This window comes from Aureobasidium pullulans, assembly GCF_000721785.1.
Source record: "Aureobasidium pullulans EXF-150 unplaced genomic scaffold scaffold_2, whole genome shotgun sequence".
NCBI classification, from domain to species: Eukaryota; Fungi; Ascomycota; class Dothideomycetes; order Dothideales; family Saccotheciaceae; genus Aureobasidium; species Aureobasidium pullulans.
In genome coordinates, this window is record NW_021941022.1 from 90,236 (window position 1) to 104,130 (window position 13,895).

At 49.4% G+C, this 13,895-nt stretch overlaps 8 protein-coding genes across 8 annotated transcripts; 4 read left to right on the forward strand and 4 right to left on the reverse strand.

Moving 5' to 3' along the window:
* Positions 1-24: 24 nt before the first annotated feature.
* M438DRAFT_331112 (uncharacterized protein) lies at positions 25-1,943 on the forward strand (the record flags this gene model as incomplete). The annotated part of the gene is made up of 5 exons (XM_029903378.1): positions 25-36; positions 90-260; positions 315-465; positions 516-540; positions 1,667-1,943. The coding sequence occupies 5 exons, from the start codon at positions 25-27 to the stop codon at positions 1,941-1,943; spliced, it is 636 nt and encodes a 211-aa protein (XP_029764368.1).
* A 369-nt stretch (positions 1,944-2,312) lies between these two features.
* Positions 2,313-3,674, reverse strand: M438DRAFT_351482 (uncharacterized protein; the record flags this gene model as incomplete). Its single annotated transcript, XM_029906718.1, has 4 exons — positions 2,313-2,338; positions 2,455-2,844; positions 2,894-3,330; positions 3,583-3,674. The coding sequence occupies 4 exons, from the start codon at positions 3,672-3,674 to the stop codon at positions 2,313-2,315; spliced, it is 945 nt and encodes a 314-aa protein (XP_029764369.1).
* A 339-nt stretch (positions 3,675-4,013) lies between these two features.
* Positions 4,014-5,662, forward strand: M438DRAFT_351483 (uncharacterized protein; the record flags this gene model as incomplete). Its single annotated transcript, XM_029906719.1, has 2 exons — positions 4,014-4,120; positions 4,177-5,662. 2 exons carry the CDS (start codon positions 4,014-4,016, stop codon positions 5,660-5,662), a joined length of 1,593 nt encoding a protein of 530 aa, XP_029764370.1.
* Positions 5,663-5,965: 303 nt separating this feature from the next.
* Positions 5,966-8,269, reverse strand: M438DRAFT_393930 (alpha-galactosidase; the record flags this gene model as incomplete). Its single annotated transcript, XM_029909143.1, has 2 exons — positions 5,966-8,145; positions 8,203-8,269. 2 exons carry the CDS (start codon positions 8,267-8,269, stop codon positions 5,966-5,968), a joined length of 2,247 nt encoding a protein of 748 aa, XP_029764371.1.
* Positions 8,270-9,334: 1,065 nt separating this feature from the next.
* On the reverse strand, positions 9,335-10,442 carry M438DRAFT_288216 (amidohydrolase 2). Its single transcript, XM_029901651.1, has one exon. The coding sequence runs from the start codon at positions 10,362-10,364 to the stop codon at positions 9,363-9,365; it is 1,002 nt and encodes a 333-aa protein (XP_029764372.1). The 5' UTR covers positions 10,365-10,442; the 3' UTR covers positions 9,335-9,362.
* A 412-nt stretch (positions 10,443-10,854) lies between these two features.
* On the forward strand, positions 10,855-12,117 carry M438DRAFT_402131 (Clavaminate synthase-like protein). The gene is made up of 3 exons (XM_029909583.1): positions 10,855-10,957; positions 11,014-11,629; positions 11,666-12,117. The coding sequence occupies exons 1-3, from the start codon at positions 10,904-10,906 to the stop codon at positions 12,034-12,036; spliced, it is 1,041 nt and encodes a 346-aa protein (XP_029764373.1). The 5' UTR covers positions 10,855-10,903; the 3' UTR covers positions 12,037-12,117.
* A 185-nt stretch (positions 12,118-12,302) lies between these two features.
* Positions 12,303-13,007, forward strand: M438DRAFT_266088 (uncharacterized protein; the record flags this gene model as incomplete). Its single annotated transcript, XM_029900077.1, has 1 exon — positions 12,303-13,007. One exon carries the CDS (start codon positions 12,303-12,305, stop codon positions 13,005-13,007), a length of 705 nt encoding a protein of 234 aa, XP_029764374.1.
* A 95-nt stretch (positions 13,008-13,102) lies between these two features.
* M438DRAFT_264498 (ribosomal protein L4) lies at positions 13,103-13,777 on the reverse strand (the record flags this gene model as incomplete). The annotated part of the gene is made up of 1 exon (XM_029899955.1): positions 13,103-13,777. A coding segment is annotated over one exon (675 nt), but the record flags the coding sequence as incomplete, so codon positions are not given.
* Between the last annotated feature and the right edge of the window lie 118 nt (positions 13,778-13,895).

Here is a 13,895-nt window from a genome sequence, read left to right on the forward strand (position 1 = left end):
CAACCACAAAGCACAAATCCAATCATGCATCTCTTCGTATGTCCCGTCAAATCCTCTATTTGCCAAAACTGGAGCTGACTTTAATCCAGAAAACTTCAATCGTTTTCGTGTCTCTCTTCCTGTTCGGGGCAACTTCCGCAATCGCTGTAGCAGTACCAATACCGAACCTCGAAGAAAGAGCCGGTAAGCCTACTGGAGGGCCAGCGAGGGCCAATGTTATCGTATACGCCGGACCATACACTTGCTCTGATCCAAACACAGTATGCCGGATCTCATGATATCTTGAGAAATCCCTCTTACTAATAGTCATATAGCCTCCGCCTACTGACGGCAGTGCTGGAACTGGCAAGACCTATCTCGGCGTGACGGAGAACGTATGCACAATCCTCAACCCATTTCTCAGCATCACTGGCGCCGTCACTGCAAATCTGGTTCAACCTCCGAAGACTGGCACGGCTGGTTGTTGTACGTGTGACCTTTATCTCCATCGGCAATCCGATAGCTGACATGTCTAGATATCGAAATGTACAAGGAGGCTGGGTGCGGCTTGACACTTACCAATCAATTTCACGGATGGCCATTTAATGGTATAGATACTGCTAGCACGATGGGATGTGCAAATGCCGTTGGTGGATTTGGTTATGGAGCAATGACTCTGTTGTGTGTCTAGAACTACATGGCACTGGAGAGCATAAACCATTACTACGAGTCAAGTACAAGTTTACATTGGAAAGATGTCAGTTTCAATTGGTAAAATTTGATTGTATTGTATACGACAATTGTCAATTTGCATATTTGACGTTATGAACGAGAGCGATTTCCGAACTGTCTTAAAGTGCAAGAGAGATGAAAGCAGGACCAGCTGTTCACCTATTCAACCTTTTCCTCTCCACCCAGTTTATCCACTTACCCATATCTCTGACACTCTCTACAAACAAATTTCTTCACATCCGAGCACCACTCATACGTACACTTCTTACAGACAGTGTCGTTCGGTGCCATCTCAACGATATCGTGCATAAGAACATCAGTATAACTGTCATCATCTCTAGTCATGACAATATGCAAATTATTCGTGTCTATAAACGTATACGAGACAGCTATAGTCGTGTGGGTGGTAACCGTGACAGTAAAGATATTTGTCGTTGTAACTCTGATGGTAGTAAAGTCAATAGTCATAGGCTTGGAACTGTGCGTGCCAATGTTTGAGTCGTTTAGAAAGCTGTTGGTGTTGAAAGAATCGAGTTTGGGACCGAGGTTGCCGAAAGACATTTTGCTAATGAGTGTAAAATAGACTGCGTAGGGTAATAGGTGAGTCGGTTGTGTTGGAAAGGGGTGATCGGTCGCGTTCTATCGCTAGAATGCTGTATTCATCGATGCGAAGGGCGAGATGATTACGCACGAGGTTAACGCATCTTCCTTTGTTCGAGCACAAAGGCATTGTTCAAATGTCTTTCTCGAATGGACGAACTTGTTTGTGAATCTCTTTATCGCTTTCGTAGCTTAAGCGACACTCAAAGCCCACAAGAACATCTGCCAAATGCAATCCTTTGACCCCTTTTAACATTTCTTTCAAGGCTAAAGGGATGCCAACGACGCCATTGTCCTCCCCCCCATCAATGCGTTCTCTCGAATCACTCCTGGAGTGAATATAACCCCCTAACAGTTCCATCACCAATTCACCCGCCTTACCACACCACCAATCCTCCCACCGCACCACCGCACCACCAATGCCCAACCCCTCCATAACACTCACCCCCACAATCTCCCAAACCCTCGTCCCGCAACTCACAACCACAATCAGTTTAACCCTTGAAGTCAAGATCGTTCACGATGACGACGATCTGAAGCTTGCTATAGCTCAAGCAGTCATCTTGCGATGCATTGTGGCGCTTGTGGGTGAGATGTTGGCATTTTGGAGACTTGATGAGGAAGTTGATTGAGATGGGTAGAGGGGAAGGGGGTGGATAGAATTGAAATTAGGTGAAGTGTGGGAATTGGGAGACTGGAGATGGGCAGAGTGTTTGAGATAGTCTGAAAGGAAGATGTCGGCAGGGTCGTGGTATCTTTCTTCCCATCTGTTTGGGTTCAGTCTCGGGCTCTGCTTAGTCCTTTTGCTATCTGTTGTTTCTGCATCAAAATCCATTATTCATTCTTTTTGCAACGAAATCCTGTGCGTGTTGAACTGAAGCCTTTTTCTGCCACGTGGTGTGACGCTATGTTTTTTCTCGTGTGATTACCATCTGTGTTATTTCTATCCAGCATCGTGAATTGCCAGTTCTCGAGTTAAGAAGCTTCAATACTCTGTTTGTTCACGTAGCAAATATGGATTCAATATCTATGGAAGGAAAGTCGCTTGCCATCCCTGCTAGTGGCTGCAGCCACAAAACAGCCGGATTCAATATCTTATTTCGAAAGATGGCAATGCACGATCTTTCGACTTCCCCTTCCTACCTGTTTCGCCTGACTCTTTAGTATGTCTTCTAACCCAGGCCGTGTGGACAGGTTCGACGTGTACAGAGGCCGGAGAGCTAACGTCAGGTCCCAAACTTGACATGTAAATCCTCAACTCCAGCCCCGAAACGAGACTGTCTAGCGACGAACGGCATCTCAAAATGTCAACCACACTAGCGTCAAAAGAGTGTTCGTCAGAAGCGACCGGGAAACTATGATACGCAAGCGATCTCGCCAGTGGTTGGAGTTTGTCAGTCGATCTGGTTCTGAGGCCTGAGCTTTCCTCTTCACTCTCATTTTCGCTGTACCATGTGTCTTTGGTCTCCGCTCCGAGTCTGTGGCAGTAGTCAAGAGCGTTGTGTGCATGCTCCCAATTTGATGAATGATTAGCTACAGATCGTCAGCACGGTAACTACATCTTGAAATGCTCCTTACTGACGTCCGTATAGGTGGAATTCGGCTTGCTCCAGATGAGCACACAATTGAATCAGAGTGAGCGTCATCCCAATCTTGAATGGATCCGGCTTGTCTTGAGTAATACCAGGAAGCTTTGCGGTACCAGCCTTGCTCAGTAGCTCGTGCCACTGTTTGAACCCTTCCTGTAGTACGCCCATCGTGATCAATGTCTCCATGTTGACGGTGTTTCGCTTCTTTGCGCGTCGGCCTCGCAACTCTCCGAACATGTCCCGCAAGGAGTCAGAGATAAGGTAGGCAAGCATGCCCGGATACATGTCGAACATTTCTTCTGTACTTCTTTGTACGTTGTCCTCTGAGCCAAGCTCGGAGCTCCGGCTAGTAGATGAATCCGAAGACTTTCTGAACTGGTAACCAAAGGCTTCGCTAGTCACAGAGCCTTCAGGACGGTCGGGTGAGCGTCTTCCATATTCAGCATTATGAGGCGACGGGGACCTCGAATACTTTGCTGATTCGTTAGACGGTTCTTGAGTTTCTGATTCTCGACGGACTGTTGTCTCACATGATGGTCAACGGACGTGCTGCGTGATGGTGATGGACTTTTCCGACTGGGAGCCCGCCCCCGTGACTTAAGATTGCTTCTAAACATTGTTGCGTAGATTTCGATCAGAATGGAATCAAGGATGGGATATATAGAAAGCTCACTAGAAATACCTCGGAACACCAGCGGGGCGGTCGAGGTAGCTATCTGCGAGGAGAGTACCGCACGTCCCTGGCTCGTTCCACCTTTCGGTGGTTTCTGACATGCGACGCTTGGCCCCGCCTTTTCGAACAGTCCGATGCTGACAGGACGTCGCAGCTTACACCACTAGGATGTGTACTCGTCGTGGAATGTTTCCCCTTTCAATATGTAGTGATCGTCACCTCGTGGGCTTGATAGGCCGCTTCTTGCATCAAGATTGACGTGGCGGGAGCTACTGAAGGAGCCTGGAAGCTGACGATAACTGGTGTCAGCTCAGTACAAGCATCCTGAAGGATTTCGGGGGCGATCCATAGGTCAATTGTGAGGTACCGTGCTGCTATATCTCTCAGTGGAGCCACAAGTCTGAGGTCGAGCTTGTCCTCCTTCCTCGACTTTTTGCACGATGGATATCGTTTCTCCAATCGCCGCAGCAATCGCTATCGCTGCAAATGCAGCGACAGCAGGCTTTGCACTTAAGAAATTGTGCAGAGGCTGTGCAACGGCAGAGAGGTAATCCGTGTCGAACGAATTGAAAGCGTGCTAGTCCTACTAACTGTATCTTCAAGGGAGATCGGTGACGCATCGCAAAGGCTCTCTGGCCACAAACTTGAGTTTAAGCAGTGGGACGACTCATGGCGATGGCAACTGGAACAATGTCAGCAAAAAAGAGACGCCAAACTAGGCTACCTAGACATTTGGGGAAAGGATGCGTTAAATGCCGTGAAAGGCAACAGTCTGGCCATACTAGGTTACCTTGAGGATGTTCAACACCGCATGGAGTCTTGTATTAGTCCTGATAAGACAAGAAAGACGAAGCCACGATCGAAGCGTAGGATCAAGCGCAAGGTGTCCGTCTTCAAGAAACTGATCTTCTATGTCTATGGTATCCAAATCAGCAAGAGAAGCTCGACTCCTAAGTTGCCATCCGACCGGTCCGATGCAAGAATAGGATGGTTACGGAAGATCAAATGGTGCACATCCATAAGCCAGGAAGTCGACGACTTCTTGGCCAAAATCGACTCTGCACAAAGGCTTATCCAGAGGATTGCGAGTAGAGCATTCGACTCGTATCGTCGGAACCGCTCTCATCCTGGCCCGCGAGTTTCGATGGTAACATTAACGGTATCGAAAGCCTTCCGTCAGTTTAGACGGGAGATACGATCCGATCAGAGATTGTCTATCATAGGGCATGCTTTGGTCCGGGATCGCGAAGGTTTGGAGAAAATAAGGGATGACAGAAGATCCTCGTCCGAAGCACCAATCAAGCTTGTATTTCTCGCCCTGCCTGAAGACTTCGTTCGACAAGATAGGCCAACGGTGATGCTTGCAAACGTCTACTTGGACATCAACACAAGAAACACTGGCGACGAAGAGGTTTATATCAGGATCAGCTCTCTAGGTAGATACCAAACAGAGCCAGCAGAAAAGCAATCGCTTGTGGAGACGATTACAAAGGATCATAATATCGACGCTCACGAGTCATTGCTCAAAAAGGTTCAGATGGCCCGCACAATCTGCACCAATGTCTTCGATCTTTATGAGTCGGGATGCCTTCCAGTCAATCTGAGCATTGCAGACATCTACACTTACCAGCATGCGCTACTGTTATCGTCCGAGCGTTCAAAAGTTGGATATCGAGACCAGATGTACGTTCGGGCAAGTCACAGTGGACTTGGCAGTCCAAGTCCCACACCCTTCGATCACATGCACGAGCGATATCCTTTCGCCCGGGATATCCTTCTTCATCGACTCGGGATAGTGCTTTTCGAGATCGGCCACGAGTCGGAGTACCAAGATGTTCTTCCCCTGCCTGAGTCTCCAGTCGGTTCCCCCGAAGATCAACTCCGTAAACATGTCGACACAATCAATCGCAGTATCCAAGAGATTGGAGTTGATCCTAGGTACAGAGCCCTCGTTCGAAGCTGCCTGAGCGGTTCGTTGGGGCAAGATGTGGTAGATGCGGCGGAATCGAGCTTTGCTCGGGAGGTGATCGCTAAACTGGAGACGATTGAGGTTGGGATAGCAAAGGCCATTGAACGAAGGAATCAGTAATAAGGATGAAGTCCAACCAAGTTTGATTGACCATGCAGAGTACATCGGGCGACTCAAGAATTTCGAAACGTTCGCCGGCATAGAAGCGGTAAGTCTGGTTGCCGCTTCCGGAAAGGAGTGATAAGCTGACGTATATTAAACAGCCCATTTGGGAAATCAGAAGGTCGGGGACGACGATGGGCTTGCTGGATACATATTCGCAGGAGTTCATTGATGCGTGAGATCGAACACACAATGGAATTCAGACTACGTGTCAACTTCAGATGTTTGCTTGAATTACTTCTTCATGCTACAACTACTTTCTTACTCCTTATACAGCCAAATCAACATACTCTGATAATCCCTAACCATCCACGGCAAATTGACACCCCCATTCATCAACGTATTCCCACTCAACGTACCATTAAACGCATTACTCGAATACCTCGCCTTGCCATCCAACCCCTGCATCTTCAACGACGGCGCAGCTGGCTTGATCTTTGCAAATTGCTGAAACGCAAAAACCACCGCTGTGTTTTCATCTTTGGACACGAATTGTACAGCAGGCCAGTTGGTATCGCTGGGCCAGGCGATGCGGTAGAAGGAGCCAGAGATGACGATGGGATTGATTTGTTCCCAGGTGGATATGATAGAGGGGATTGCGTCGCGTTCGTCGGCGGAGAGTTCAGAGGGGTTGAGTTCGAAGCCGAAGGAGCCGCACATGAGGGCGACGTGGGCGCGGTATTCGATGGAGATGTTTCTTCCGGTGAGACCGTTGGGGACAGCGGAGACGTGGCAGGCCATGGACGAAAGTGGATAAGCCAGGGAAGTGCCGAGTTGAATGGTCAATCGATCCGCGGCGTCGGTGTTGTCGGACGTCCAGGACTGGGGGTAGTAGTGCAGGATACCTGGATCGAAGCGACCGCCACCAGAGGCACAGCCTTCCCAAAGGATCTCTGGGTAAGAGCCAGTGAGATTGTCCATGACGCGGTACATGCCCAGAGTATAAGCGTAATCGGCAGCAGGTGAGGACATTTCGTGAATGGCTCTGTTGTTGTCCCACTTGATATATGAGATGTTTGCAGACTTGATGACATTGGAGATGGCGTTGATGAGGTAGTCTTGAACCTCTGGGAGTGCCAGGTTCAGCACCAATTGATTGCGGGTCAAGGTTCTGACATGGTTGCCGGCATACATGACCCAATCAGGGTGCTCGTGGTACAAGGTAGAGTTGGGATTCACCATCTCAGGCTCGACCCAGATACCGAATGCAAGGTCACTGCTAGAGTTTGCGACTGCATAACTATCGACAGTCTCGGTGTAAGGAGCCAAGCCGTTGGGGAAGTGGTCAGGATTGGGTGTCCAGTCGCCAAGTCCAGCGGTATCGTTGATGCGAGCATAAGGTGTTTGGCCAAACCAGCCATCATCATTTACGAAAAGTTTGATGCCAAGTCCGGCCGTCTCATTTGCAAGGTTCTCAAGCGACGTTTCGTTGATTTCGAAGCCTAGACCTTCCCACGAGTTGAGAAGAATAGGTCTGGTCTCAAAAGTGTGGTTGGATCTGGAAAGGTGGTTACGGTACAAGTCGTGGAAAGATCTGGACATGCCTCCAAGGCCTGTGGAAGAGTAAATAGCGACAGCCTCAGGTGATTGGAAAGTCTGGCCAGGCCCAACAGGAATACTAGCATGGAGAGGGTTTAGACCAAGCAAAACGCGGACAAATCCATGAGAGAAGCGCTCGGCGGTCGCAGCAAAACTGCCAGTATAGACGAGATTAAATCCCCAGGCTTCACCAGTGGTCTCGGTTGTGGTTGGGTCATGTAGGACAAAGAATGGGTTGTGGACGTGAGATGAGTATCCTTCGGTACTTCTGAATCCAGTCTCGCCAAAGTCGACATTTCTGATAACTCTGTTGGCCTCATGAGACCAGTCACCCTGAAGCTCGAGCATCTTGAGATCGAGGTTGGGCAGATCAGTACTGAAACTGGCTGCTCTCTCAATCGAAATGTTGTTGGTGCCATTGTTGGTGATCTGGAAGCTTCTAGCAATGGCATTGTATTCGGGGAAGATTGAGTACGACAATGCAGCAGAGACGTTCGAGTAGTTGTCATAGAGTGTCACCACCAGCGTTGTCACATCTCCGTCATTTCCAAAAGTCGCAGGAAGACCAGGAAGCGCAGGCTTGCCTTGCACGATCTCGTGACTCTGGTATGTGAAAGCGGAGACGGTGTCACCATCGGCATGACTAATGTGAATAGCAGGAAGTCTGAAATCACTGCGACCGACATCCGGAAATTCGCGACGAATGTTGGTCAGACCCGGTGTCCCAACATTGTCAAGACCTGTTGACCATCCGCTATTGGAGATTGTAGCAGGATCGGTGAAATCGTCGACAGGTCCACCGAAATGGTCTGAGATGAGATCTCCAGAGCGAGGGTCAACGTGGAAACGGTATGAGACATCAGCACCGCTCAAGGAGAAGTTGGTGCCAGAGGCAGTAATGTCTTGATAATTGCATCAGCATGGGTGAAGAAATGGCAGTATTGCAATCGCCTACTAACCTCCATTGACAGAAGCCACCAAGCCAGCAATAAATGATAGACCGAAGAAGCGATTCGTAGAAAACATGACTTGTGTTCCTCGTCAAAACCAAGGATGAGAGAGGAAACACAGAATACACGAGGTGATGAGGTTCTTTATGTATGTCATGACAACCGGCAGAATGCCAGCCGAAGCGGCGCGCAGTGATGCGTAGCGATGCGAAGCGATGCGAAGGTTCATACTTCCTGTCTTGGCTAATGTTGATCAACTCTGCACGCTCTGCATTAAACCTGGAGATCGACATGCGATGTGGGGTAAGTTCAGTAGAGATCACGGAAGGACAAGGCACCAAGTGGTGGATAAACACGACCCTTGCCGTCAACTTCTGCTGCGCGCATGGCATGATTGAAGCGTAGAAGCATCTCGGATACGACCTTAGCAGAAATCGGTCCGAGTAATACCTCGAGCTTGCATTATTACTCTCTTGCCGGAGATCTGTTTATTCTGTTGCTAAATCTACTCCGTCCCGCAGTTTAATTTGCGCGATCTGTTGAAGACATAATTAGGTCTTAGAGATACATTATACCCGAGTTGCAAAGAAAACATTGCGTCTAAGACTTCTGTTATGGTACAGGCAACACGAACTCATGCATACCACTACATACAACAATCAAAAGAAGGCAGGTAAGACAAAAGTGTTGTGCAGAAAACACACTCTACCAACCACCTCCATGTGGAGAAGAAACCTCGAAAGCGGGGTTTGGCGGAGCGAAGAACAAGCGGAGTGGAATTGAGCGGAGTAGGTGGAAAAGTGTGGAAAACTTGCGGAACTGGGAGAACAAAAGTGGAGTTTTCCGCAGACGAGGGGGGGATCGTAAGAGATCTGGATGTTTTCGGCCGAGCTCATGTGATGCATAAAAGATGGTTGTTGCATAAAAGGCAAACTGTATGATGACATATCAGGGTGATGCCCTCGACGTCCTTTTTATTACAATTTGATTATTCGTGTTTAAGAGAAATGGTACATAACATGCAAAAGTGAAGAAAAAATCTACACATAGATACAGAACGTGAAGCATCTCCTAAGGCTACGACGAGATGGGAAGGGATGGGATATGATCAAAAAAAAAACTCGATGAGTATTTATTGAATGGTTGGGTTCATCTGTCCTATGTGACATCTACTCATTCAACCTCAACACCCTAACCGCATTCCCGCCCATGACATCCTCCGCCTCCTTCACCCCAAACACACTCTTCACAGCCTCCGCATTCGTCCTAACAGACAACCACTCCTTTTCCCCTTCCTCCAACGGTGGAAAAAACGGATGATCGGTTCCAAACATCAATCTATCACTCCCGGACGCCTCCACCGCAGCTTTCAACCCAGCATCCCCATAAACCACCGCGTCAAGATAAATATTCGACTTCAAAATATCCCAAACGCTTTTTCTACCCTCGATTTTGCCCGCCGATTTCAAATGTCCGTCGTGTTTGATGCAAGATTCGATTCTGCCGGCGAGAAAGGGCAAGGTACCGCCTGAATGTGCGAGGAGGATTTGCAAAGAGGAAAAGGTGTCGAAGACGCCGGAGAGGATGGCGCGGGTGATGGAGATTGTGGTTTCGAGGGGGAAGCCTAGGGCTAGGGGTAATACGTGTCCGTAATCTGCCGCTCTGTCGCCATAGACCGAAGTGGGGAGACCGTAATGAGGATGTAAAAAGACGAGTTGTTTTGTTTCTTGCAGGGCTTGCCAGATGGGGTGGAGAGCTGGGTCGTCGAGACCGGCGCCTAGACCGGATGTGCCGATGATTACACCACGCATGTGCTTCAAGCTCTGCAGACGTTTGATTTCTTCGACGACGGCAGGGGCGCCTGCGGAAAGGGGAAGTGTGCCAAAGGCGTACAGACGGCCTGGATGTCTGACACAGACTGCTTCGACATCATCGTTGATTTGTTTCGCAGCTTCGGGGGCATCTGCAGGCTCGCACCAATCCAACCATGGGTTTGCGAGCGAAATGACACTGATGTCGATGTTGTGTTGATCCATGAACTTGATCTTCTCTTCTTCCTCGTAGTATTCTGGACCGATGGGTCTGCCTCGTGCAGTAGAAGTTGCGGCATCTTCGCTGGGGAGGATCACGAGACGCTCGCCGGCTTCTGGGTTGTCTGGGAAGGTGCGCATATAAGGTACCGCTGACCTTGAGCGGAGCAGCGAGACATAGGCTGGAGGGTAGATGTGTGTATGGACATCGACAACTGGTGACATGATTGCCATTGAAGTTGCTGCTGGTTTAGAGAAAGGTGTAAAGGTTGGAAAGAAAGATCAAGACAAGAAGAGAGAAACTCGCGAATTGTTATCTTTGATCTGTCAACATTTCTGTACCTGTCACGCCATATCAACGTTCAATTGACCAGCTGTTGTTTTCAAGTGCCTGATCAACAATGCATACAATAACCGCGATAGGAAAATAAGATAAGAAGACATAAACAGAAGGTGTGGTGACCCCGCAATCGTCCAACCCCACCATGAGCGGAACTTGGAGATATGCTTTCGCCTATCATGCATGACACTGATAAGGATACAGCGGAGCTGAGCGTGAGTGTAGCGATAAGCAAAGCTCAAGAGGAGGGAGAAAGAAAGGTACAAATACCGTAGAAGCTCTTTTGGAGTTGCTGTTAGTCAGTTTCCCTATACGACTTACCTGAAGGATATACCAAAACATGAGCACCCCTACAGTCACCACGGCGGTCGGCGCCGACAACTTGACCATTCCTGTGAGTTGATCGTGTGATGTAGCTTAGCTTAGTTCGAGCGGAACTGACATGACTAGCTCATCGACTTCTCAGCCTTCCAGACAACTGATCCTACCATTCGTGAAGCTACTGCCAAAGCCATCTTGTCGGGCTTCCAGACTGCAGGATTCATCTACATTCGCAATCACGGCATTGACAAAGCTGCAGTGGAAGAGGCTTTCAAGTACAGTGCCGACTTCTTCAAGCGACCGGTCAGTCAAAAAGAGCAGCTGGCATGGACGACACCAGAAGCCAATCGTGGCTATGTCCGTCAAGGTCGTGAAAAGACGACAGATCTTGTAGATCCCAGCGAGATTGAGAAACAAAGAGCTTTGGAAGGAGCTGACCTGAAGGAGTCTCTCGAGATTGGCCGTGAAGGTGTGGCAGGACTTGAGAACCAATGGCCAGACAGATTTGATGAAGATGGCAAAGTGTTCCGAGAGAAGATGTTGAGCTTCTTTGAGGTTTGCAAGGATCTCCATGTGCAGGTCATGCAAGCCATTGCTGTCGGACTTGGGATTGACGAGCACTGGTTTGACAAGTTCTGCAATGCTGGCGACAATACATTGAGACTGCTACACTACCCGACGGTGAGCAGCAAAGTGTTTGCCGAGAACAAGAACAGTGTGCGAGCAGGAGCGCATACAGACTATGGTGAGTAATAACAACACAGATCTACTTTGAGTCGAGCATTGACAGGGACAGGCTCCATCACACTGCTCTTCCAAGACGCTCGCGGTGGGTTGCAAGTGCTGTCACCGATGGGTACCTATGTCAATGCAACACCCATCGCAGACACGATTGTGGTCAACGCAGGCGATCTTCTCGCAAGGTGGAGCAACGACACGATCAAGAGTACCAAGCATCGTGTGGTCGAACCACCTGTCAAAGAAGATGCGGATTTCCACCCAGCCAGATACAGCATGGCGTACTTCTGCAACCCCAACTTCGACAGGTTCATTGATGCGATCCCGGGAACATTTGACGAGGCCAAGCAGAAGAAGTACCAGGGAGTAAACAGTGGAGATTATCTCGTGCAGAGACTGACGGCGACGTATTGAGTTGACAAGTAGACAGGGTTGACCACAGACATGAAGATGTGAAGACTGATGAATTCAAATCGATTGTTTCCAGAATAGAGTGTTGCAATGATGGTGTTGTCCAAGTAGGTGAAGGCGGGCGAAAAGATGCGACGGTCGGGCCAAGTGCAGCCGAAATGGACGAAGCTCCAAGAAATGCCAGTCCATCGTCACCGTCTTGAAAGCGCAACTCAATCACCGCTTTCTCCCTACTACAATCAACCTGACCATCCACAATGCGCACCCACATGTCATCCCCAATGCAAGCGCTCTATCGTGTCTTTGTACAGCCGGCCATCACGACACGCACACGACCAACCACAATACTCTCCATCAGCAAACCTCTCACCTCCACCCGCACCTTCACCTCGTCCCCACCAAGACTAGCAGCAAAAGGTCCCCCAGCAAAGCGCAAACAACTCTGGGACGAAGAGATTCCCGCCCGCCGCATTCAACTCGTCGATCCCACCACAGAAAAACTCCAAGAACCCCAACGCCTCCGTGACGTGCTCTCCACAATCGACAGGAAAGCCTACCGTATAATCTGCGTAACGCCTCCCCCGGCAGGAGATTGGTCTCAAGAATGGATACCCACGTGTAAACTGCAAGATAAAAAGGCAGCTTACGAGGCGGAAAAGGCAAAGAAGAAGACTGCGCAGGTTAAACAGGCGGCAGAGGGGACAAAGACGTTGGAGTTGAATTGGGCCATTGATACGAATGATTTGGGGCATAGGATGAAGAGGATGCAGGACTTTTTGGCCCAGGGCAAGAAGGTCGAGATTATATTGGCGAGGAAGAAGGGTGGGAGAAAGGCGACAGCGGAAGAGTGTGAGGAATTGTTGCAGAAGATTGGTCTGGCGGCTGAGGAAGTCAAGGGCACCAAGGAGCTCAAGAAGTTTGAAGGCAAGTTGGCTGGAATGGGCAATCTGACGTATGAGGGTCCCAAGCCGTAGATGGTGTTGATGTTAGAAGATTGTATAGATACAGGTGTGGTATAGAAGTTGTACATGTAAGATAGACAGAGTCAAGCTCAAGATGAAGATGAGGCTCAAGCAACAATCTTGACTCTTGACGAAAGATCGCTCGAGTGCTGCTGGAACATCTTGTCGAGAGCCTTCTTCTCAATAACGACGCGACCACCTTCGAGCAAGTCCTTGACGTCGACCTTGTCCACGGTCAAAGCGCGAGCCTCCTTGTCCATGCCAGGTTGTTGGAGTGCAGTGAACAGCTTCTCCCTCTTCTCCGCCGTGACAATCAGGGTACCACCATTCGTGTTGCCCCACTTGTTCCACCTTAACAACTCTTTCAACCATCGTGCAGCTCCAGGCCCTTCAACCTCAATCTCGGCAGCAGTATCCAGCAGAATCAACTCTCCCTTCTTATAGCGGTAACTCAAGGCAGTCCTCCATGCCAGATCGTAAATCTTGCTGGGCAAATCGGTGCTAAAGTCTCTGGGCTTGGGACCGAAAGCCACACCACCACCTCTCAGCATAGGCGACTTCTTGTCACCCAGACGGGCGCGACCGGTACCCTTTTGTGGACGGACTTTGCGGTTGGAGCCGTGCACTTCGGAACGGTATTTTGTGTTTGCTGTTCCCTGGCGTGTTGCGTCACCCTCAAAGACAATTGCCCGGTGGAGAATGTCGCGGCGGAGTGGTAGAAGAAGATGTGTGCTGGGGTATGTGGTGAAGGTCTTGGGTTCGACCGAGGGAAAGTCGTGGAGGGTGCATGTCGCAGTCGAGAGGAATGGGTTGGCTGGTCGTTCCGAGAGGCGGCTAATGGCTGAAGCCGGTGTAGGTGGCGGCGGTGTGAATTGATCGTTCAAGACAGGAGCGGTCGCA